At 39.7% G+C, this 25739-nt stretch overlaps 1 protein-coding gene across 2 annotated transcripts in view; it reads left to right on the plus strand.

Annotated features, from left to right (window-relative positions):
- Positions 1-404: 404 nt before the first annotated feature.
- The window catches only part of Dkk2 (dickkopf WNT signaling pathway inhibitor 2), a 93598-nt gene continuing 68263 nt past the window's right edge, over positions 405-25739 (plus strand). The window contains exon 1 of one of the 2 annotated variants that reach the window (XM_031375549.1): positions 405-1364. In XM_031375549.1, the coding sequence (XP_031231409.1) occupies positions 1143-1364 (222 nt within the window). In that variant the 5' untranslated portion in view covers positions 405-1142. Of the gene's footprint in view, positions 1404-25739 lie in introns of both variants that reach the window. The other variant, XM_031375548.1, reaches the window with a different exon arrangement.

Consider the following 25739-nt stretch of genomic DNA (forward strand, 5'->3'; position numbering starts at 1 on the left):
GTTGGAGGTTGGAGCTGGGTGGGAGAACTAAGAAGCTGTGGTTGGTGGCAGTCACCACAAACGGGGACAACTTTTCCTCTTCATTTCTGCCTGTTTCCAAACTCCAGTCACTCTCGGAGCTGTGATCCGCCAGGAGGAGCTCCCCCCCCACCCCCTGCCGTGTTCCTCTGGAGGTGAACCCCAAGTTTTTAGTTGCAGAGTGAAGGAGAGATGGGAAGGTAGGAAAGGTGAGAAGCTGGAGAGACAGCCTGAGAAAGAGCCTGCTGGGGGAAGGGGAGGCAGGCGGGAGCGTGGGGTGGGGGAGAGAAACGTTTTCACTCTTTGTCACTCTTGAATTGGGGGCGGAGGAAAACCCACTGAGGAAAGCTATAAAAAGCTAAGAGGGCGGGGGGAGAGCAACAAGAGAGCACTGGCCCTCCACGCAGCGCATCATTGCTTCGCTGGCAAGGCTTGGTGGCCCCGTGTGAACCAAGGGACAACTCTTAACCGCACCAGTGGGAGTGCGCTTGCTGAGACCTCCGCTCGCCTCAGTTCTCTAGAGACCCGTGGAGGGGGTGGGGGCGATTCTTGATCACCAGTCACAAAGCCTGAGGACCTGGAAGAGAGGGACTTGAGTGGTGCAAAGGTTGAGAGCACAGTAGAGGACAGAGGAGGAACTGAAGCCGGGGGAAACAAGAAAAAAAGAAAGGAAGAAAAAGAAAAAGAAGCAACAGCTGGGGAGAGCCCGGTGAGCGATTAAGAGGGAGGATTCCAGCATCGCGGAAAATCGGGCGAAAGCGCAAAGGTGCTGAACACCAAGCTAAGCCTGCAGGGCGATCTGCAGGGCTGGGTCTAGCAGCACCTTGGGTCACGCCTCCTTGGCGAGAAGGCGTCTGGCCTTTGATTGCTTCCAGGGACTGCAGAACTTCCTGCCCGTCAGAGGAGCGGGTCTCGCTGGGGTCGCGTTTGCTCCGGGCTTGAGGCTTGAGACTGAGTTCTTAAGAGTCCCGAGTGTCCGATCCAGGAAGGGTTGGGGAAACTGTGTCTGTGAGGAGCCCACGCGCCCCACGTGAGGGGTTGAGTGTCGGCGGCGGGCGTCCTCACTCGCCTGGCATTCCCATCTTTCAGGGCTCCACCCAACTCCGGGAACCCCTCACCCGGAGATGGCCGCGCTGATGCGGGTCAAGGATTCATCCCGCTGCCTTCTCCTACTGGCCGCGGTGCTGATGGTGGAGAGCTCACAGCTAGGCAGCTCGCGGGCCAAACTCAACTCCATCAAGTCCTCTCTAGGAGGGGAGACTCCTGCTCAGGCTGCCAATCGATCTGCGGGCATGAACCAAGGACTGGCTTTCGGCGGCAGTAAGAAGGGCAAAAGCCTGGGGCAGGTAGGAAACCCCCCCAAACACACTCTTCAGCTAGGAGAGGTAGGGACCAGAGCTTTTGCATCTGCAGTTTGTCTTTGAGCCCTGCCAAAGTCAAAGCCTTGCCCAAGCCAGGTGTGGCGCTTCTGGTTATTTGGGTGGGAGATTGCTGAAGCTGGGTCTGCATGGGCACCAGGACCTGGGTGTTTTGCTGGTCTCTGGGATGTTTGTTTATTGCCGGAGGTTTAGAGTTCTGTCTCCTCTTTGTGTTGAGACATGGGTACTTTTTAAGATCTAGTGCGTTTCTTTGGCAAAGTGGCCAGAATGGTCCTTCTATCAAACAGGAGGATGCAATGGATGCGGAGCTGACATAGCAACTGGGATATGCTAGCCTTGATTCTAAGTGTTCACTTATTTAATCTTCACAACTCTGGAAGATAGGGCCTGTGGTTGTCTTCAAATGAAAAGTTTGTGTGTGCTCTAAACTCATAATTGGTATAAGAGACGGTGCTGGGATGTCACAGTGCAGTGAGGATTTAGATCTCAGGCACCCGAAACATTTTACAATGCTGAAAGGGGGATTTGCTCTCTTTCGCACTATCTTTCTCTTCCAGACCTTAGCACTGGCAGGCAAGATCTCCAGCAGACTTGCATTTCTCACTCAAGTAGAACTGCGAATAAATCAATTGGCAGGAAAAGAATGAGGTGACAATGACAGTGTCTTAAGTGCCTGTGACACAGCAAGGATACCAAAGCTGATTTTGAGAGAGGGTACTTGCCACGGGCGTCTTGATGTCGGTCACACAGGCAGATAGATTGGCGGGTCCTTTACACAGGGTTACACAGATACCCAGAGCAAACTGAAGCAAAGCGCGCGCGCACTGGGTACTAAGTGTGGTCCATGCGCGGTGGCCAGAAGAGGGGGCTCTGTGGGCACTGGGAAACCACCGCAGCTCCACCTTCCTCTTCTTTTGTGGGAAACCCAAACCAGTGGAAAGCCAGTTTGCCAAAACAGCACATACACCTCTCACACATGTCAACTACAGGCAGAATTCCATGCTCAGCAGATGCGGGGTTTCTGGTTCGCTCAGAGTTGAGGCTGCACCCGCTTTCAGCACGCTGTCTTCAGCTGCAGCTGCCCACAGCCCAGCAGGCAGAGGGAAGGCTGGCAGGGAAGGCTGGACAGCCAGAGAAGACTCGGCCTGATCCTGGCCCCCTACTGCCCTCTCATGGTCTGAGTGCCTGATGTGTGTGTGTGTGTGTGTGTGCGCGCGCATGCACACACACACACACACACACACACACACACACACACAACTTTTGCAGTTTGAAAATGCTTCCCAGTGTTTTGAAATATCAAAACTGTCAGCTATTCCCTTAAAGGACTGCAAAGGCTTCAATCCCAGGACTTTAAAAGAGTTTAAGGAAAATAAGAAACTATAAATATATGTACATGTGTACATACATACATACATAATTTTTGCATATACTACCTCTCTCACACACCTCCACACCAACATAGCCACCTCTCTTACCATTTCTTTTTCCGTGGGAGACACACAAACATTTTCAAGAGCAATTAACCTAACCCCCCTGAGGTTCATCATGAGCTGGGGCCCTGGGCTGAAAGGACATTTACAGATAATCTACTGCGGAGTGCCCACTTCTCACCTCACCTTCTTAGTTACAGAGAGCTGTAGTTCTCCCAAGAACTGAAAGTCACCAGTCTCTCCAGGCTCCTCGCTATCTAATCTGTGTATATCCATCCCTGGAGTTTCTGCAACACGCCCTTACTTCTGACCTCACCGAGCGCCCTTACTCCTAACGTCCTTCTGTCAAGCCACCAGTTATTATGCTAGCAGCCATGAGGACCTTACAGTGTAGACTAACGAACATATCTCCAAATTTAGCTTACCCTTAATGTTTTGCTAACATCCCTTTAGAGGGATAGCTATGGGTTACTTTCGTTCTCCCTCAAAGACCTCCTTAGTTATGTTGTGTGTATATGTTTTTTAAAGAGTTTGCAACCACCACTTCAACTCTTCAAATTGAATATGTAATTATTTATTTTACAAGAAAGTTGAATTCATGATATGTCCACAGAGCTTAGCACATAAAGTCTATTTTATTATAGGCGTTTAACTGTAATTAAGATATTCTTAAAATGTAGGTTTGTGAGACAGTCTAGTACTCTGGAATTAAGAGTAAGCAAAACAAAATCTCCTGGTGAGAGACAGGAGGATGGTATCTAGGAGGACTACATTGTATCTATTCTGTCTTCTCACTGCTGGTTTGGTTTAAAGCATAGGCTCTCGTGCAAACAAGGTGGTTCTTTAAAGAAGAGAAATTAATCATTTGAACACTTATTCTAATTTTCTTTATTCCACCGGCTACCTGGTCTCCAAAAGTCTTAATATTCACAAATAGATGTAAGTTAGGAAATCCACCCAAGAGGAATGATGCTGATGGTTTGCTCTTTTTAGCGAGCAAGAGTGAGCAAGCGAGCTAGCACGCACAAGAGAGAGAGAGAGAGATCTAGAACAGCCGTGTTGGTGCCCAGAATTTTTGCCCATCATGTAACAAATTTCAGTTGAGAGGACTGAAAGCAAAGTGCCAATTGATGAAAGTAGCTGTTTATATAGTACTACCCAAGACCTAAGAAGTTTATCTCTGTCCATCACTTTCAGTTGTGACTGATGACATTGAAATATCTGTCTTTAAAGATACAGAGGGGGAAATCTCCATGATATGACCTCTCATTGGGAGATAAGAAACAGTCTTTGATCTTCCTTTTAGTAAACTGAAATTTAACACCTATCTATTTAAAACTTTCAGAATTGGGATATGTAATGCAAATTTTATTGCCATTGCAGAATAAATTTTTTTGGAAGAAATTTAACTATCCATTGATCCACAAAAGTGAAATTAAGACTAAGCAAGCTCCAGGGTTTCCCAGAATTGGTGCAGTTTGATTTCAGGGAAGGAAAGTGTTCTTAATTTATAGGTTCTTCCTGTTCTGTGGGAAAGGTGAGTATGTTGTAAATTACTCCTAGAAAACACACCCTTATGTTTTCAGACAGAGCGAGAGAGCAGCATTGAGAGAAAACACATTGCTGACCAGAGATGAAGGGGACTATTATGGCTCATGATGGAAACTGACATAGAAAATACTTATATACTGGAGTATATACAGGCAGTTGGTATGAAATTAGTTAGGAAAAATGATTTTTTAATGAGCTATTCTATTCTTTTAAGTTAGCTTTCATTTCTGACATTGTTAATGGGTTTTAAAATATTGTGCTTGCAGTATATGTGTACAGTATAAATCAAGTTCCACAACTGATATATATGTGATATTTATGTACTTCAGTTCCTAAGGGGAGTATTTCACATGTTTGAAACCAAAAGTAATTTTAAATACTATCTTCAAAATCATGGGAATAAATATATTTTTCTTTTTGCCATTGCCAAGTAGCATCTCTAGAGTTTTGCATATTCAATGTTATGGGCCACCTTCAAAACAAACTTAAGAATATACCAAAGCAATTAAATAATCATTTTCACCTTTATAGTCCACAGTGTTTTGTATATTTATGAAAAATCTTCTAGGTTTGTGTTTCTAAGAGTTTCCGTGCTTTGTTTCACATTTGGTCTCTTTAACTGCTCTTTAACATTTGGTCTGTTGAACTTGAATACAAGCTATACAATGTTCAAATATTTCAAAAAGTGATAGGTAGATTGACTGGTGACAAATGGCTATATTTAAGATGCTGACAAACAACTTGGGTCATGCCTGTGGAAAGGATCTCCAGCTAGTTTGATGTAACCCCGACTCTATAACTTTCTAATGCAGTTTGGTTACTTGAAGGACAGTTGCTTGGGAGACATTGTGTTTTGAGCAAAGAACTAGTAAAATTCACTGAACTTAGAACTCAAGGGACTTGTTTAGAGACTGCCGATATTGGTAGATTTCATTTTCCTTAATAAAAATACCCTATCCTTTACACCACCCCTGGCCAGCAATGCGCTTTCTCTCAGTGCTCTCTCACTCTTTCAGAAAAATGTAAAGACACTCTTTCTAGGAGTAATTTACAATTTCTATCCATACCTGTGAAAAATTCCCGAAAACACTCAGTAAAATAAAATAAATTATTCTCTCCCCCACCCTCTCTCTCGTAGCCGCTAGCCTTGCTTTCTGAAATTACTCAAGATTTATTTTAACCTTAGCCCAATTTCTCCCTGCTAAGACATAAATAACCAGCCAATGCCTTTTGGATATCACAAAACAAGTGTGTCATATTATAGTTAAGTTTTCAAAAACAGTTGAGAATATGTGGAAACCATCTACATTTATATTCCATCGCTTTCATGGTCAGTTCTACGGAGCAGACCACTGACACACTGGAAGCTTACCGCGACTAGCAGAAGAAGCATTTTAAGGATGCTCTAATATAAGTATTCATCATTTTATTTTTGTGCTAGACCAGAGAGAGTAAGAGGACAAAAGTGACTTAAATTCACTCCAGCTGTGACTCTGACTGAATGAAGATTTTTTTATTATTCTTTTAGATACAAATTTCTACCCCGTTCCCTCTTTTCCAAATTTGTGCTTAAAGTTACAATGATGTCATAGAAGGGTAATATTATATTCCATTTCAGAGCAATATTTTCCCTGACTCTTTATGCATGTTACTACTTAAAATGTATGTTAAAATCAAAGAAGAGATTTATAATAGTTAATATACTTACCATTTAAAGTCAGCCCTCTTATGGGTAATTATTCTTTAATATAAAGATAATGTCAAGGTGAATTGCAATATTATTCCTCCCCCAAAATGTATTAAAGTTGATTTGCCTCACAATATTCTAGATACTTGCATTCATGTATAAAAAGAGATAAACCTGTTCACCTTACTTATCTGATCATTGATAAGATTTGTGTCATATACTGCTTACATGAGTTCCTTAATCATTTTTATTAATTTTTTCGTATATTTTAATTATATTCTTTCTCTTTCTCCAATTCCTGCAAGATTTTCCCAAGTTCCTACCCAGAAACTTGGTGTTCTTTGTCTCTCTCAATGCCGCCCTAAAACAAAAAATTCTAAAAATCCAAACAAATTGAAACAAAGAATCAAAAATAAGATTAATAATAATCAATAGATTGATTTTTAGTTTGTCATTGCACTTCAAGGTTGCATAGAGAGATTTAATATAGGATGTATAACAAACTTTAGCAATAATATTTCAGGTTAATATAGTATTAATATTAATAATCAGTATGTTCTTTTTTCTATCCATTTTTCTGTTGATTGCATCAGGAGCAGGACATCACATTTTTCCCAATTGTACATTTTAATAAAGCAAGTCTAAACCATTTTCTCAAACAAAGAGGTCAGTCGATACAAAATTTGGGAAGGTCTCTCATGTTTTTTTTCTTTTTAAAAAAATAAGAACATCTGTCCACGGGATGAAAAGTCACCATCCAAATATTTAAAATAATGGCTTCTCAATGAGTGTCTCAAGATGACAACTTTGGGTCACTGCCTACTCTGGTTCCAAGTTAATAACAGGGAGGCCATGTTTCTAGTCAGAACCCTTCTGAGAGTTAACACTGCGAATTGCTTTCTGGATAATGGTAGATTGAATCAGAGGGATCTTTAAGATTGACAATTTCAATCCGATATTGAAATGATTGTACCATTAATTAAATAATTAGCTTGAGCTATACCATTATTCTATAACCACTGAAAAGCAGATAATTTTTGTAAAATGTTAAAATTGGTTTTGATTTACCTGTGAACTACAAATTAGAAATGCATGAATCAAACCAGGAAGACCTCATGAAAGCAGTAACATTTTAAGAGATTAATAGATAACCTGTTCATGCATAAAACAGTAGGACCAATATAAATCAATAATTCTTCCAAATCTTTAGCAGCATCTAATTTAATTAACTTGTTGATATATTATAATTTGTTACACATAATAATCTAAGTTCAAATATCTCAAATTTACACATTAAATACCATAATATATATGGCCTATGTAAAACAAAATTTTTAAAAATCAATGTGATTAATTACATTAAATGGTAAGGTGAATGAAAGCTTCACAATAAGGGAAAGATAATAATTTTCAATATTCTGATTTACTGTGTGGATAAGATAAAACATATATTCTTTTTCCTGGAGATAAGAATAACTAATTATGATCTAATTAATGACTTCCTTAAACAAGCTTGCAAGTACTTAGAGCACATAATAAATTTTGTGGTTCTATTGATTGACCATCCATTTTGTGTCATACATGACTCCTAACCCTCCATCCCTTTAACTTTTTTGATCCTATAGACAGCTTATGAAACTCATCTTAATTCCCCTAGATGTCTAAACAATGAAGTGTTTGGTATGTGAAGATAATATGGGCTGGAGAGATGGTTCAGCATTTAAGAGTCAAAGTTGGTGACTTTCAGAGATGAGAGTTTTGTGCCTAGTAACCAACTCAAGTGATTCACATTTGGCTTCAGCATCAGTTACATGAGATATGGTGCCCTCTTCTGGCCCCTTTAAGTACCTGCATACAGGACACACACACACACACACACACACACACACACACACACACACACACACACACAGAGCATTAATTTTCCTGAGCTGGAGAGCTGGAGAGTTCATAAAGTAGTCAGTGCAGAATGCAAACCTTGGACCTAAACTCTCTGATATTTGAACTAGTCTATTTGATCACAAGCTTATTCTGTATTTAAGAAGAATATGTAAGTTGCTTTTTACCTTATATATCATATACTGTATAGTAATGTAGTTTTACCTATGGTTGTGTTAAAACATACAACAAAACCAAACTACCTATGTCTGCTACTCAAAGTAGTCCAAAAGCTTGCAATTATAAAGGCAGACTCACAGCACTATATCTCATCTCTATGTCGATTTGCCTCCCCATTACAGACTTCACTAGGAAGGGAAAATCATGTACACGTGTGCACACACACACACATACACACACACACACACACACGCAGGCATGTGTGCATGTGCAACACATCCACACAACTCTCCCACCTAATTACAGTGGTGCCATCCATAAAGTGGGATGTTCCTAAGATCTCATTTTTTTTCATGTGGTCAGCACCCCCTATACACATGTCTCAGAATGTGAACACTTCCATGAGACCAGTTCTCCTCCATTGTGTCCCTGCTGTGGCATCCTTCACTCTCATAGTCCGGAGGAACTGTCTGTATTTAGGCTTTTTATTGCTCTTTGTTTATTCCTTATCTTTCTTCTAGCTGCTTGTTAGTACATCAAATGGCCCTGCAGTTCCTTAACTGGTTTTAAGTAATAGCTTACCACGGTCCAGCTGAAAATCTTTGGCACTGTCATTGATGTGTCCAGCTCTTTTAAATCTGTAAAATCAGCATCAGGATAACGACAACTTCCCAATAACAATAATACCATGGATGGGCAAGAATGAGAATCACACGGCCTAACATGTATGAAAAAACATCTTATAAGCACACCCTCTCAGTTTGCTGATGTCACTACCTCAGCCTGTACATGCAATCAAGTGTCCATACAGGAAAAAAGAAAAGAAAAGAAAAGAAAAGACCTGTTTAATCCTCCTTAGCAAGTCAGGGAGAAGTGACTAGACCATATGATGTGGCTGAAGTGATGCATCCCACTCACACAAGGCTGAGAATCACAGAGCAAGACTAGTGAAAGAACTTCAGTAGTCACATTTTCTCATTGAAAGCTGACTTTAAGAGTGATGGAGCATCAGTGCCATAGAAGGCAAGCTAACACATTACTGGTTAACTGGAGAAATGATGGAGTGAGTACAGTAGCAAAAACAGCTCAGACTTCAAGGATACAATCATCATAAATTGGGGTTTTAATACCCAAGGCAATATTATTTGCTTAACCACAGGAACCAAAGTAATTGAGCGTACTCCTGCAGTCTGCTCCAAGAACATTAATCTGATGATGTTTAAAGTTAAGACAATTCCTCAAAGGCAAGACATTCAACTGCTTTAGAGTGTCTGGGCCCACGGATCGTGCTCAGCATTCAGAACACTGACACGCTTCTGTGCGTATCAGCTGTCTGTTTGCGATGGAGCGGTAAACTGGATGTGTAGCAGTTCTACCCCATCCCTCTAGTTTTGACAGTTCACCTTGAATGACTTTTTCATAATTCACACAAATTAGAAGCATTCCAGTAATGTTGAGAATTAAGTTCATCTCACAGAAATGTGTGCTAAATTTCTCTTTCACAAGGCATGTGGGAAACAATGGTATCTGCTGATAGTGTTTCTGTTCGGTTAAGGATGAAATAGAAGCCTTCCTCCCAATGGGAAGACAGAGTGAATTTTTAGTTTCAAATCATCGGAAGCTCCTACCTTCTGCAGACAGTGCTTTTTTTCTTGAACACCCTGAAAGAGGGCTTGGCCTGCATTGCCATGTTTTAATGTAACTTAGAGTCTTTGCTTCCCAGCAATTATCTTTGCTTTGTGTGGCCCATTGTTAACTCTGTACACCCAAGTTTTCCTGTCTCTAATATTGTGCTGCTTCTGTTTTATTTCTTTCCTCTACTGATTATCCACTTTAGTCACCTACCTGTGAACAGGGTCACTTCTCACATTTCCATTCTGTGTGTTTCTCTCCTAATCCTACTTTCAGTCAAGGACAGAGAGGATTTTTTTTTCTTCTTTCTGAGAACCATTTACTACTAATGTAGTTGTCCACCTTTAAGATGATAAACCCCTTGAGTCACATTTTTTTTCCACAACAGTTTTGGAAAGCATGCTAGAAATAACAGCATTCCTCAGTAACAAACCACAAACCGTTCACATCTAACATCAAACTGTCAGAACTCAGGCAAAAAAGCTCCCGGCTTTTTGCAGCTATCAGAAAAGCTTTCGGACTGATACAGGCTGTAAGAATCAAGTGTGACAGACCAGAGAGCTTCTTGTGCTCTATTCTGTCTCACCGCCTTCTGGTGATGAAAGGAAGTTACATAGGTACCTACCAAAAGAAGTGTGTTTTTGTTTTGTTTTGTTTTAAATCTCTGCTGTTTTGAAATCTTGGGACTTAAAGAATTTTTAACTTTGTTTGGTGCATATGGTATTAAAGTCCCTTATGTCTGATTAAAATGAACACATAGCAACAATTTATGCTTATAAAATATTACGTATTATAAATTGCACAAAAATATTTTAAATAACTAACAGATTATTTATTCTCTATAGCTTGAACTAGGTAGTAAAGGATTCCTATTATTTTTGCTATACTCTAAAAGATCAGTTGTTAATTTTTATGCAGACTCTCTTAACTCTCCTTTCAAATCAAGTATTTAAAAATGTTTGAATATTTGATAACCAAATAAGATCATTCTTGCCTACATAATGGTTGTTAAGATTGATGTCTTTATATATAAACAAAAAAACAAGGCAAAAGAAATCTTATCATCTACATTCAAATGCTTCAAAGACTTATAAAAGAGACTAAATACCCAAGAGGCACATTGGTAATGATTTAGTTTTACTTCTTCACCTTATATTTGAGGGAGTGAGGTCGAGGATATTCTCAAAACGAGAGCAATGCTGCCCAGATAGTACCTGTGGTAAAAGAATTCTCCCTAGGACTTGGTTCCATCAACCCTAATATAAGCCCTTCGAATAAGTCAAAGCCATTTTTCAGTAAACCCTATGTCATCTGAGCTCTGTGTAAGAATTAAATTCATCGTCTTGAGTTGATTAAAGAAAAAAAAACTGATGGGAGATAAATTGTGCGTAGTTCTTTTAGCTGCTGGCAATCCGAACATGTTCAGATGTGTTATCAAAGATTACAGCATCGTGATGACAACTGTATCCGTGGGTTCTAAACAAAATTAATGAAGGGAAATGGCGGTGACTGTGTTGCCCTTGCTGCTTTCCCAGGCCTGACACTTCAGTGATGTGATCAGCAAGGAGCCTGGCTGAGGCTGTACTGCCATGGCAGGCATCTCAAAGGAAGGGAGGAAGATGGAGCTGCAGAGGATGCAGATTGCTTGACCTTGGTCCAAGCCTCACTAGGATAGGGGCCAATGGCTTTAAGACTTTTCTGCCAAAGTAAGAAATGTATTTCACATTGTGATCTAGCATGGCCTTCTCCTGTCACGCTCCCCAACACTGTTGCAAGTATAAATTCTATTATCATTGGCAACGGAGCACATTTTAAAATTTTCATTCTTTCCTTTCCTGCCCCATTTTTATCAACATCTCTCCTTTTCTTTCTCCTCCTCCTCCCTCATCTACCTCCTTCAGAAATACTAGTCATTATTGCTTAAATGAGTGATTAAAACTCAAAGTTTGAATAACACTGAGCCAATGAACTATTAGCTGTGCCCAGCAGGGACAGCAGGTACCATTCTTGGTGGTCAGCATCATGTTCTGAAGATACTCAGAGTCCACCTTGATGGTATTAGAGATCAAACCTTGTGAAGAGAAGCAGCCATCTTGCAAACGTGTGCCACTCTCTATGACTCTGCCAGCGGTGGGCACAGATCACTTCACTTGCAGACCTGATCCATGTCTTCCTTTCTCACTGCTAGTAGAATGTAAACAAAACCTCTGGGCCTCTTGAAGTTCCTGACATCTGTAAACCCCACATTAGCATCCTTACTTGCATGTACATATCATCTATATTATCAGGCACTCTTGAGGACGGTAAAAATTTCTACCTAGGATAGCAGGTGAACCTGAGAGAAGATGAGATACAGACACAGTGGACAGAATTAGCCATATATGTTAGACCCCAAGGCAATTCGTTAAAACCCAGTGCTTTTTAATAAGTGCCTCTATAGTAATTGTCTATTCTCCCTTTATAAACCAGAAAGTATTGCTCCTGTGCACTTAAATAATTAAAAGCTGATTTACTGAAAAGGTTAAGGACCTTTTCACCTCAAATTTATAAATGTCAACTCCAGGTTAGATAATCAACCAACCTAAGAATAAATTAAGATTCTAAAATCATGACTATAGTTTCCTTGCTCATAGGTTTACACTTTTGCGGTGGAAACAAAGTGTAAGTACAAGAGATTGAGACTGGAAAACATTTTCAGGTTTTTAATTTTTTATTATGGCCTGTTGGTTTGGGTTTTCTTGAGCTTTTTTTAAAACCTCACTACTACGGTAATACTTCTGCAGTTCTGTCAAACACTTAGTTGTTTTATTATTGCATCTTGCAAGCACCTTTGCTCCTTGCCGATACCGTGCTCTGCCTGTGACTATCAAGGAGAGCCCTGTGCCTTTTCTTCCTGCCATACCTAAGACCTACGATGTGCTCCCCGAGTGCTGTGTTTTGGACCCATAATAGATCACAAGATTAGGACTGCATTAACATCTGGGAGCTACTCCCAGTAAAGCCAAGCTTTATTATTGTGAAACAGCATCAGCTAGGACAGAGGAAAAGTGGGTGGACTGAGAAGCGGGTGTTTTTCAAAGTTTTTGAGATTTATATTAGTCTATGAAGCAGGAATGTTCTCTTCAATAGCATAATAACTGACTATCCATGTTACATGTGCAGGAATTTCAGAGTCAACAACAGATGCACATATGAAAATATCCACGTGAAACTTATTTTCTGAAAATTGGTGTAATTCTTTTAAAAATTCTATTAATTTATAAGCCCTACCTTCAGAATGATTTTAGTGTTGAAGGGAGACGGAGCAGACTGTAAGGGGACAAGCATGGTGATGGTAGGTCGTTAGGCTCAGCTCTTTCCAAGGCATTGCATATTTCATCCCTCCTGTCCCCTGACAACTAGTGATAACTCTGTGGTTCCCAGAATCCCGCTCAGCTGGAATCATATAATAAGCTGCCCTTATTTTTTTTAATCCTATCAAGGCACATTTAAGTTTCTCCCATGACTCTTCATGGCATTTTTGTAAGTTAAAATTGCTCTTCAAAATGAGTAAACCATTCTAACTTTCCTCTGAGCAAAATTTATGACCTCTGGTCTTCTTGTTAAATGAGAACATGTAATGGCTTTTATATACATGACCATTCTTCAATAAAATAAAGAAAACTTGATGACTGTAATTTACTGAAAACCAATAAAATGAGACGCTGCAATGGTGCAAATAGACAAAAGCAACACAGGCTGTCTGGTTACACATGTAGATCCTCAGGCACAGGTCTATGCATTCATTTTCTCAGGAGTTATATATGTTTGAACAGGTGAAAGATGACTTAAACCAAACATACTCAAAACAAAACACTATTTTTCCAAAACTTGCTTTGCTTATTATACTCCTTACAAAATTCATTCCTGTCAACATTCACCTAATTGTTCAACCTAGAAACAGACTAAGGATTCTGCCTTCTATCCTCCATTAAGGCGAGTCTTCTCTGATGGAGACTGCTCTATATGGTCACTGAGCATTGTTGCCGTGTTATTGTTATCTAGTTGCTGCCTAGATTCACAGAACATCAGCATCACTCTCCATAAAATATAACCAATGTTTCATACTTCTGCAAGATGTCTTCCACGTTCGATCGGAAGTGAGTTTTCTAAAGAACAAGTTGTGTTAACCTAGTCTCCATCATCCATCCATTTCTAGAGCAGATGGTTATCTTATTCTCCCTAATTAGTCCCTCAAATTACATGGCACACGAATGGTAGAATTGGAGTTAAAAGTCAAGCAGTCTTGTGGCTGAGACTGTAGTTCAATAGCTGAGTGCTTGCCTTTTTATATACTGGGTCCTGGGATCAGTCCACATCACTGTAAAAATTAAACAAAACAAAATTAAGGCCAGCAGTCTTGCTTGAGTCTTTACTGTTTATAGCTACATTGTGCCACCTAGTATACATTAGAGGTCAGAGAAACCAGCTAAAGATCTTTTCTTTGATATACATGAAAATTTAGCTGCAATTAAATGATTTGAGTAAATCAGTCAACTTGTTAGTTGCTCCCCTTTATAGTATATTAGACACTATGATCCCAGTTAAGTAGTATTTATTAGAGACATATGTTATGCTGGGTCCTTTGTATGTGCAGTAATGAAGCAAGTGTAGTGCTCTAGAGGAGTCTGTTGAAATGTTGAGGTTGAACAAAGGTTCACAGGTCCAGTACTGGGGCTGGAGAACTTGATAAGTTTTCGTCAAGATTTCTAAGGAGGAAAACTTACACTGACTCTTTTAGTGATCGTGCTCACTTCAAATACATAAAGCTAAAACGATTATCCTTCCCATTATACATGAATGACACAAATCTAGATATTAATCACTGTGCAAAAAAAAAAAAAAAAAACTTTCATTGATAGAAAATGAAGCCATTTTAGTTGCCTGCACTGTAGGCACACCAATGGACAGTCACAATGATCTGTAGGAATAAGACTGTCTCAAGAAACAGCCACTAAAATATCTGAATAATGTAAAGAAGGGAGATCTGCCTGTTTTCCAAATATTTCAGTGGGGGTTAAAGTTTGATTGTTTCTCTCTTTGTAAATCTCTTGCTGCTTCCCAAGAAAGTCTGATTCTAAGTTTATAATTTACAAAACACCAAAGAAACATCAGTGGGAGGAAGCAGCTTACAAGGAATTAGAAAATTGGGAAGAAATACCTAAGATGGAGTGTGGAATTAGCTGGGACCTCCGCATGGAGTAATGGAAGCCACAGCAAGCAAAGAGTCCAAGAGCTCAGCGCTGGGAAGGGCAGGGGCAGAACGTGGGCTGAAACACAGTAACCAAGAGATCAACTTGATTAGAGACATGTTTAAGACTCTGTCACAGATTTTAAAAAGGATGTTCCCATATTATTTCTCTAAATTAATCATTGTGAAATTTCTTTCTTTTGAGGTTAGAATGTAGACCTTTGTTCTGAAACTGTCTTCAGAAGTAATTCATGCGTTTATTTCTTCTTGGCCCTGATCTATGACTATAACCAATGTCATGCCTATTGATTGGTGCATCACATTAAAAATACTTGGGACATGGTGGCTCTTATTATTTTCATAAACTCAATGACCATATGCAGTGAGGATGTAAAAGAAAAGCCCCAAACAAAAACAAACAAACAAACAAACAAAAAAACCAACATTGATTCCAAAAACAATTCAAAAGAGTTCCACAAATTATTCTGAGTCAAGGCAGTATTACACTGTAATCCTCTCAATGCCAATTTAGGTTAGCACAGAAACCCTGACTTGCCTTTATTAAACCCTAAAATAAAAAAAAAAAAACCTCTAATATTAGCTTGTAAACTGGTCTTTGTTAAAAATCCTGGGAAGAGATTTTATAAGATGCTTCCTACTTCTGAGGGAGTCAGGATGTTCCAGTGTAGGCTAGAAGTATGTTCCCCACCCAAAGCCCATTCTTCCAGAAAGAAATGGCATGAAGAAGCCACACCCAGAATGCTCTCTGGAGTCCAATCTGCAGGACACAGGCTAGTTCTTGTGTAACTTTGTTAGTTAAAAAGCATGCATTAAGACAAGAAACAATGCCCATAAGAAGGTTTATTTTTATGTAAACATTAAAATTTCAGAGAATATCTAAAATTTTTAACACTGTAAAAATGTCTTTGCAATTGCTCAAACTAATACACTTCTTCCAACATACTTTGGGCATCCCCATAGACTTCCTTGCTTGCCTATTGGCTCCACCGGTATCTTTTCCAACATGTTTTCAGAAAGAAATGTCTTTTAACAACAACAGCAAAACAATCTCCCTGAAGTGACACTTCTGAGGAGCCCTAACCATAGCAGCTGCAGGGTATTTTAGTGAGTGTTGGTTGTTAAGTTTGAGAGTGGTCCATGAGCAGGTCTTAGGGCACAATCACCCACTGATTGATTACAAATTGAATTGGCGTATGCGCTGTGCTTTTTCTTGTTAGAAAATATGATCTTTCAACACCAAAGAGCAATTATATTTGATAGCTCAGGGCTTACAAAATGAAGGAAAAAGAAGAAGAAGAAGAAGAAGAAGAAGAAGGAGGAGGAGGAGGAGGAAGAGGAGGAGGAGGAGGAGGAGGAAGAGAAGAAGAAGAAGAAGAAGAAGAAGAAGAAGAAGAAGAAGAAGAAGAAGAAGAAGAAGAAGAAGAAGAAGAAGAAAAACATACTGTAGCTTACCACACCAGTAGTTCTATTTAGGAAAAAAAAAATAGCTCACTTCTGGGAAAGTCAAAGGCAGGCTGTAGAGGATGCTTTGATGTCAGGAATAGGAAATTTTGGAGATGTGAAGACTGCTTAAAATATCTTAAGAAAGTACGTGGCCAAAGGCGTGAGCAAAGGATTGCCTTCAAATCCATGCTATCAGGCTTACTAAGGTGCCAGTAGTAATCATTGCAGTGGGCTGAGCCCGAGCATCTGAAGAGTGATAGTCTGTAGCTAACATACATGAAAGGGGAAGGGAGAAACCACGGACAGCTGCTTGTGACTCAAGCACACACAAATCAAGTAGAATAAATGCAAACCATAGTAATTGCTTAGCCATGCATAAAGCAGCCTGGCACTAAATGTGCTTTCACTAGAAAAATCCTGTATATTTTTAGCAGCACCCTCTATTGAGTGCCAGTGTTGTCAGATAACTGAGAAGTATGTGGTGTCTTTTCTAGAAGTTATACATGATTAATATTGGTTGGGTGCCTACATTTTCCCAGGATTTTTCTTTAACTATGGCTTACTCTCTCTGTATTTTATCACCTTCTGCATGTCTTGCAAAGCACTCAGAGTAAATCTGATGGAGGAGGGGAGAAATGTGCTGTTAAAAAGTGATGTCATAGGTGACACGCAAGCTTAGGATTTGCTGTAGGTGTTCCTTTGGAGACTCAGCCTTAGGGATAGAATGTTTTTTTTCTGTTAAAATATAAGATAGCTTTTCCTTCTTGGGTTAAGTGGGGAGACCACTTTTTTTCTCATTTTTGTAAAAGTGAAAAAGATTGTTTTCAACATATTGAAACTTTTGTTTAATTTAGAAATTTCAAGAATTTTGAAATTTCATAGAATTTTGCCTGTAAACTTTAGAAATTATTGAAGCTTCCATCTTCTATCCCTGCAGACAATTTTAAAATGTATGTATGTCCTAAATCTCCATTAAAATTAGAACAAACAGAACAAAACGGGCCACAAAGGCTAAGTGAAAAAAAAAAAAACTCACAATATTTTAAGTCCAGTGTAATTACTCATAGTTACTTGAAGGCAGATTATTAAATAGAGATATGCTGATGGTTTGTAGGAAATTATCCCTTAAATTCAAAGCAGTATACTGTTCTAGGAGTTAGTGTCCTGTGTGGTGAGAATGCCAATAAGTATAAGGATTCTACAGAGTCCAGCTTGTCCGCACAGGAAGTGAAGGTGTTGGCCAAAAGTCTTGTTATGTGTCTCAAGAGCTAGAGAAGAGAGAGATTCCCTTGCTGGTCTGCCTGTTGCAAACCCAGCCCCAGGAACACAGAGCATGACTGGAATGTGCACATGCTTAGCACCTGGAATTTTCCAAGAGCAAGGTCATACTTCATCCGTCACTAGAGTGAAAAGCCAAATGCCGATCTGATCGAGGACTTCTGAGGCAGTGTTTCTGGAGCTCGCAATGTACCCTCCATGTCATCTCTCAGACATAAGCCTTTAATCCTCTCTTCCTAAAACTGTTTATTTTAAAAATGTGAGAAAGTTTAAGGGATGTCACAGCCGAGCTGTGAGCTTTCTCTTTAAAGACTCTCATCCTTCAAACCCATCTTCAGCAACAAACTGGCATTTCATGTGCTGAGCAGATGGCGTCAGGCCGCGCTGGCCGGCCCTCGGGTGCAGCTGGGCGGATCTGGCACACAGGTGTCCTGATTTGGACCTTCTTGTGATTCTGACACCACACTTCCATGGGGAAGAATGGCTTGATGATGCTCTTTTCCTGGGACAACAGCTTCACCTCCCTAACCAGGACAACTCGGACAGACTTAGCTGATGATGTAGCTTTCTGACTTAGATGGAGCATGGACAGAGGGCTTAGACGGTTTGGTCTAAGACTCGGAGCCAAACGTTTGGTTTTGATTTCCTCGTTTATATTCTGTATTGTCCTTCGTGGCTGGCTAACCCTTTCACCTCTCAGGATTTGGGGTGCTTTTGAGAAGGGTGGTGCCGTCCAGCTGAGAGAAACAATACTGCAGTGCTCAAGCAAACAAGAAAGCAAGCAAACAGACTAAGCTAAAAATTGCACTGGAATGGGTGGCTTTTGTAATCATGGGCGACGATTGAGCAATCGCATGCCCAAGTTGGGAAGTCTTCAAGGGTTTCAAATAAGGCTCATTTTTCAATGAGGAAAACAGGACAGGTTTGGTAAACACTTCACAGCATTGACTAAAGCTACTGTGAAAGTAAAAGGTTTCATAAATAGAACAACAAAGAGACAATCTCTGCTCCTTCTGCATAATCTTTTACATAATCACTTCAGTCTCACCAAAACTATTTCCCAGTGCAAAGCCCAGATGTTTTTGAATTTTGGCTTCTTTTTTTTTTCTCTTTTTTTCTTCTTCCTTTGTTTTTTTAGAAAGCAATATTTAAGAACTTTTTCATTCCTTCCATCTTTGTAAGAGCTACTAATAATGAGTATGGCCAAGTAAGAAAAAACACTTTGGAGGTGCACAGGGGATATGTGTGTGTTGGGGCAGGGGGCAGGGGACAGGGGAGGGCGGGGTGGATCACAACCCAGACATGCAGACTGTGTTTATGTCCTACCTCTGTTTCTTTCTCATGCACAAAAAGACAGATCTGAAAAATACACCTCCTGACTTGAACCTACCAATTTTCATTCAGGTCTGCTGCACAGAGTCAAGTGGTCCTTCTTAAACAGAGGCAGATAGCCAGCTGCACCTGCAGCAGGAAGGCGATCACCTCCCTGTGCTTGCCTCCCTCCCAGTGCCACTATTCTGTAAGGATCACTTACTGCTGAGGAGTGAGCCTGTTCCTCATAAAGCATGGGTTGTTGAATAGAACCTTGAGCTTGGCGTTCATTCTGAACCACAGAACAGAGCATGGCTTTCCATGGAGGGAGCCATGGCTCCACTGCATGTATAGCAGAGGATGGCCTTGTGTGGTATCAATGGGAGGGGAGGCCCTTGGTCCTGTGGAGGCTGAGGGATGCTAGAAGATGAGGTGGGAGTGGATGCGTGGGTGGGGAGCACCCTTATAGAAGCAGGGGGGATGAAGGTGTGAGCTAGGGAGTTTGCGGAGAGGAAACCAGGAAGGGGATAACATTTGAAATGGAAATAAACAAAATAACCAATAAAAAAAAAACTTAAATACTAACGGAAATGGATGCCTCACAAAACAACACAGGCTTGCTCAGAATAAACTAGGACAAACTCATTGTATGTATCATCCTTGTGACTTAGTGATAATTTGGATTTAAATACCTGCATATGTCTCTTGTGTCTCTGGGGATAGCTCTTCTCCCTTATGCTCAACCAACCACACAACAGCTACAGGAATAGATAATTCTTCTGAGCACATCCAAACTCCATCTTTCTCCTTCATAGTCCTGTGCCCATGATTTTTCTCTGTCTCATCTGATGGAAAATCTACATTGGTAACTGTTCTGTAAAAATTGTAGGTTCATCTGTGCTTGTCATTCATATTCAGACAGTTAGGGAAGTCCTTTAGCTAAGTGTTAATTAATTTGCATCTGCAAAATATCTTCTTAGATTTTTTTTTTTTTTTTTTTTTTGGTTTTTCGAGACAGGGTTTCTCTGTGTAGCCCTGGCTTTCCTGGAACTTACTTTGTAGACCAGGCTGGCCTCAAACTCAGAAATCCGCCTGCCTCTGCCTCCCACATGCTGGGATTAAAGGCATGCGCCACCACCACCTGGCACCTTCTTAGATTTAAAAAGCCATTAGTCTGACTCAGGCCACAGGAAGATCTTCTGGGGATATCAGTTAAGCTGAATGAGATGCACACAGGACAAAGCAGATCTTTCTATGAAAAGAACTCCATATAAATGCAAGAAGCATCTTTATTTTACAGTCTTGCATCTGTTCTATCTGTTTACATTTATAACATTTAAAAAATGGATATTCTAGAAACCAATTAAATCATCAACTCTACCACTGCAAAGGAGAAAAAAAATTACTGAAATATCATTTGTTAACCATATCCTATAAAAAGAACGGCATGTGTAAAGCCTGCTTTGCGGCACTGAGAAAGAAGTGTGCAAAACATTGCCCAGAAGCAAACCAATGTCAAGATTCAGACCCAAAGTTTTTCTTGATGCTTCCTCATATTAGCCTTTAATGTTTTAGTTTCTCTGTGTGCAGGACATGCATACAGCTAATGTTAACAGCTAAACAATGATAGTTGTATAGCAATAGATTAACACCATGCAGTGTTAAAGTAATATACGACTTAGATCCTAAACTAAGATTTTTCTGATGCCTTTGCTCTGATTTGACTCATTTAGTGAGCAAGCCTTGTTTAGGCTTGAACAAAATTGTATCATTTAAGAAGTATCAGGTCATCTTTATCATGCTCCTTATTACAGATAACAATTATTATTATAAATATTTGGTCTCTTCTTTCATTTTACTCATATTGCTGCTATCTAACTACTATACTAGTTCACAGACATTTGAAGAATATTGCATCTCCTTTGAATGATTAGAACTGCCTTCTTGCCATGAACTGGCCTGTCTGGGCCTCCCTCAACCTGCGGAGAAACAAGGGGTCCTGGAACAGGTCAGCAAGGCATCTGGGAAGAAATAACCGCAGACACAACACAAGGAAGTGCAGGATCTGAATGTATTTCTTAAAAATGGTATCAGACTTCTACAGTCATTACAAAAGAGAAATGAAAAAATCTGGCAGCTCAGTGGTCAGGGTACCTCTGAGGCCATCTAAAACACACTGGGTCTAAAACAGCAGCCATCTCCTCTGGACTGGTGCAGCACCCCCCTGGGTTCTGAACACACATTTGCCTTGTGTGGGCCTGGCTGGAGTCGGAGGGGAGGCTGGGGGGAGGTGTTGGGGGAAGGGGCTGCGGGTGAGCCAGCCAGGAGGGTAGATGCTCAAAGGTCAAAGCTTGAGTCTAGAATCTTGAATCTCGGAATCTCAAATGCTGACTGCAGCACACTGTCTCTCTCACACACACTCAATTCAAGGTCCCGCCCATCCTTAATAAAATGCCCACTATGCTAATCTTCTGGGCTAGTAGAAATGCCCTGATACTTCTTAAATGATAGTCCTTGCTAATTCCAAGGAGTGGTTTAACTGCAGTACGTGACTGAGAATGAGGATTCTACTTGACCTTGCCCTGGGATAAGTCTCCCATTCTGTAAACTTCAATGCCCTACCCACAATGCTGAAGGCAATTAGTCTGGATGGGTAACATTCTTTACGAAATTCCAAGCCAAGATTTGGCTCAGCAAAGATTAGGGTATTGGAACATCAGTGAGTGCCAGTCAGAAGGCAACTTCCAGTTTTGTTTAGTTATGAATGAATCATATCTTGAAGGGCACCTAGCACACAAGTTGGCAAGGACATATCTGGGCTACCTCTTAGTTAGGGAATGCCAAGGAGACGATGCAGGAGAATGGCTTCCATGAAGCTTTTGCCTCATAAACTGCTTTTATCCCATTCTCAAGTCAGTCTCCAATCCGATCACGGGAACCAGGGTTTGTGTGTTCACGTGAGGAAATGCACAGCTTACCAGCGGGCACTGCATCATGAACACTAACCAATAAAACAGACTACAAGACTTAGGTATACACTGGCACATAGGTCACTGCTGGAGTATAGCACCTTTTAAAAATGATCTTGAAAACATTGGGTAGCCACACGAGAAAAATTACATTGGAACACTACCACATAATTTTACTATATGTAAAAATTAAGTCTAACTCTTTTTCAAAAATAAGAATTCATTCTAAAGAAAAGCAGATAAAAACACTAACTTAGAGTTGTATCTAGAACAAATAGTTCACCAGACTTTTACGTGACCAGAAATTCTTGTCCAGAGTATAAAACAAATCTCTGTAAGTCAGTGAGGCAAAAGTGAGAAATCCATGGATAAGCATTTTCAGACTAGTAAAAGTCACTAGTAAGGATTAGAATAGAGCCTTTATCTTATTAGTGTAGAATAATAAATGAAAATTGAGATTTAGATGCTTCAATTTACAACATTAGATTTTCAAAAACTAACATGGGCAATAAGAAGTCCATGGGTGTGTATATGTGAAACTTTAATGAGTGCTTCATGGGGATGAAATAACTTCAATCACTTGGTCATCTCTTGTAACTCTAAACACTGAATACATGCATACATGATGATCTAGATAGGGTTCTTCTAGTCATAACCCAGAGAAATTCTTAAGCGTATTCAGAAGTCATGCCCAAGGTTGACTATAGAGGTACCACTTGTAATATCCAAGTAGAAAACAACCTAAAAGTTCATTGTCTACAATGTGAGAATGTCTACACAGGTCATGGTAGAGTCATGCCATGTTGCGTTTGGGAGGAGGGAAAATGAAGCTGTGAGTTACAGGAGGTGAGGAATACAATGAGGATCAGAAATCCGGTGGTTAAAGCATTATATATATATATATATATATATATATATATATATATATATATATATATATTTAATATTACTTTTTAAAAGATGGTTGATATGGAGAATAGTGTTAATTTTGGAAGGAGTGAAGGGTGTTGGAATGACAAATATATTTCCAGATAGAAACAATTAGTAGTACATTCTAGTTCTTGGGTTGAATGGTAGTCTCATGGTCACACTTGACAACCCAAAACACTTCAACATGATTTTACACACACACACACACACACACACACACACACACACACACAGAAAGAGAGAGTGAGAGAGTGAGAGAGAGAGAGTGAGAGAGAGAGAGTGAGAGAGAGAGAGAGAGAGAGAGAGAGAGAGAGAGAGAGAGAGAGAGAGAGTCCATGGGAATCACTAGGCACCTTTCCACTCAGGTGAGGTAAATGTGGATGAGTCTGAGAGGTGAATATCTTTGAGTACATCCTTTAAAAAGTGAGATGGCTGAGAAAGCATCTTAGAGGCCATATGTTGAAAGCATCATGATGAGTGTTGTTGGAGAAAGTTGGATGAAAGAACTCAGATCTTAGAGAATACAGTTAAAGCTCTTATGAGTCTCCTCCTTGGCTACTGATGAATCTCTATTCCACTCTTACACACACCACCCTCGGGGACATTCCTCTAATTTATAAATCATGTATCCCTCTGATTCTCTACCATCTCAGGGCAAGAGTATATCCTGAGTATTTCCCACATACCCTGTAAAACATTCATGGTTCCCCGAAGTAACCCCTCTGTAAGACATGTCATTACCCTTTTGCTATTGTTTCCCAGGAAACAATATAAGCATAAAATTACTTATAAGGAGTGAAGGCAGTGAGGAATTCTGAGCTCACAACACTAAAACTGACATAAATGTGAAGTTTATTAAACCTGTTTCTTTCTTTTTTAATAAAGGCTAATATTTTTTAAGTTTCAGTAAGAGGAGTTAAAAAATTTTAAACATTACATTAAATTACAGTATATGAGTTATTTCAGGAGAAAGTATCAGTCATCTGAACTGATACTTTCTTTGTGGCCATCAAATGTTATCTGAAAGAATGGCAGTCAAATGCATTACAGGTGTCTAGACTGGAATATCCGGTGAATATTGTCTCAAAAATAAGTAAGGCAAGACTACCACTTTAAAGAACGCTATTTGCAGTACTCGTTTCTTGATTTGGGCTTTTGGGGTCTATATAATTATATGAACAAGTATTTGTGAGTGATCAGCAGATGCTGACAAAAAAAATCATACTGAAATGTGGAACATAAGATTTTCCTCACATCTATTCTCTTAATATTTATTTAGAACTTCTGACAGGATGAGCATTGTCCAGGAACCACTACCAGAAAGTATACAGATTTTGCTTGAATAAGTTTAAACAGAATATAGTGCTTTTTAAAATGTATAACAGTGAAAGGTTTTGTAAAACCAGGGGTAGAGCCCCGGCACTCAGGAGCGGATACAGATGGATTTCTGTGAGTCCGAGGCCAGGGAGGGTTACATCACAAGTCCCAGGTCAGCCAGGACCACATTGTGAGACCCTGTCTAAAACATAAGAAAAGTAAACACTGGTATATATTTATATTATTTCGATCTAGAAAAATAACAAAAAATAGTATTTTGCACCATGGTTCTCACATTTAAGTGTTTTTGTTAAAAGATAACCTGTTCCTTGTAAAGGAACCATGGGGCCCTGTGTAATTATTATTTATTCTTTCCAGACAGGGATTAACTCAAGAATCATAGTTGTAATTTAGATAAAAAGTTCATCTATCACATATATATATGTATATATATACACACACATTTAAGTATTACTGTGTCCTGCCTTTTAAGAAAACAGGTTTCTGGTAGGTAAATCAGATAACTTAAATGAGAAAAATGTGTATATATATATATATATATATATATATATATATATATATATATATATATATATATATATATATATATATACATATATATATGTATGCATATATATATTATTTTGTCATATATATATATATATAATTTGATTTGTAAGTTGATGGAAAATTTTACAGATGGCAAGCTGTTTTCAGATTCCCAAGAAAAAGAAATCTTCTTGAAGTACAAATTTAAGGAATAAGGGAACAGGCACCATCGGATAAAATATTATTCCTCAGTAATTCTAGAAGAATTCTCACTGACTACAGAGATCTAGAAAAAATGGATACCAAATAGTCATTTTTTTAAAAAAATACCTCTACTTAGCCAGGAAGCCAAAGATTACTTTGTGCTGAACAGAGTGACGCCTGATTCTACTTTGATCCCAACTCCAGGACATCCTTTCCAATACTGTGTCAAAGTGAGGGCTCAATGCTTTATTTCAGTTAAAAAATATCGCTGTCCCTCTGCCCTCCCCCAGCTGCAAGTTCCTTTGCTGAAGTGTAATTTCATGAATTTATTCTGAACTAAATTTTTAGTTTCCTGCACTTTCCAGCTGCAAGCTCCTACGCAGCTTTGTTCAATAATTAATACATATGCTCAAAATAAGAGCACATCCTTCCCCCTCTCCACCCAGCTGCACATTTCTAGTATTTTTATGGATTTTTAAATTTTTTCAATAATATTTCAAAAGTACACAAACAGTCCAAATTCTCCCATCCCTCTTTCCAAGCCTATACTACGACGCCAATTGTCAGTGTTCCTGACAGCCTCCAGTGGCGATAGGCTCAGGCCCATCCTCAGTGTCAGTGTTACTTCGGAATCCCACTGTACTTTTACTTTTGAACATTTCAGATCCCCAAACCATGGTAAAATAGGCACTAGCCAAAGAGGGGCGTGTTAGAGAATGTGGAGTGAAG

The sequence above is a fragment of the Mastomys coucha genome, unplaced genomic scaffold (assembly GCF_008632895.1).
Source record: "Mastomys coucha isolate ucsf_1 unplaced genomic scaffold, UCSF_Mcou_1 pScaffold16, whole genome shotgun sequence".
Classification (NCBI taxonomy): Eukaryota; Metazoa; Chordata; class Mammalia; order Rodentia; family Muridae; genus Mastomys; species Mastomys coucha.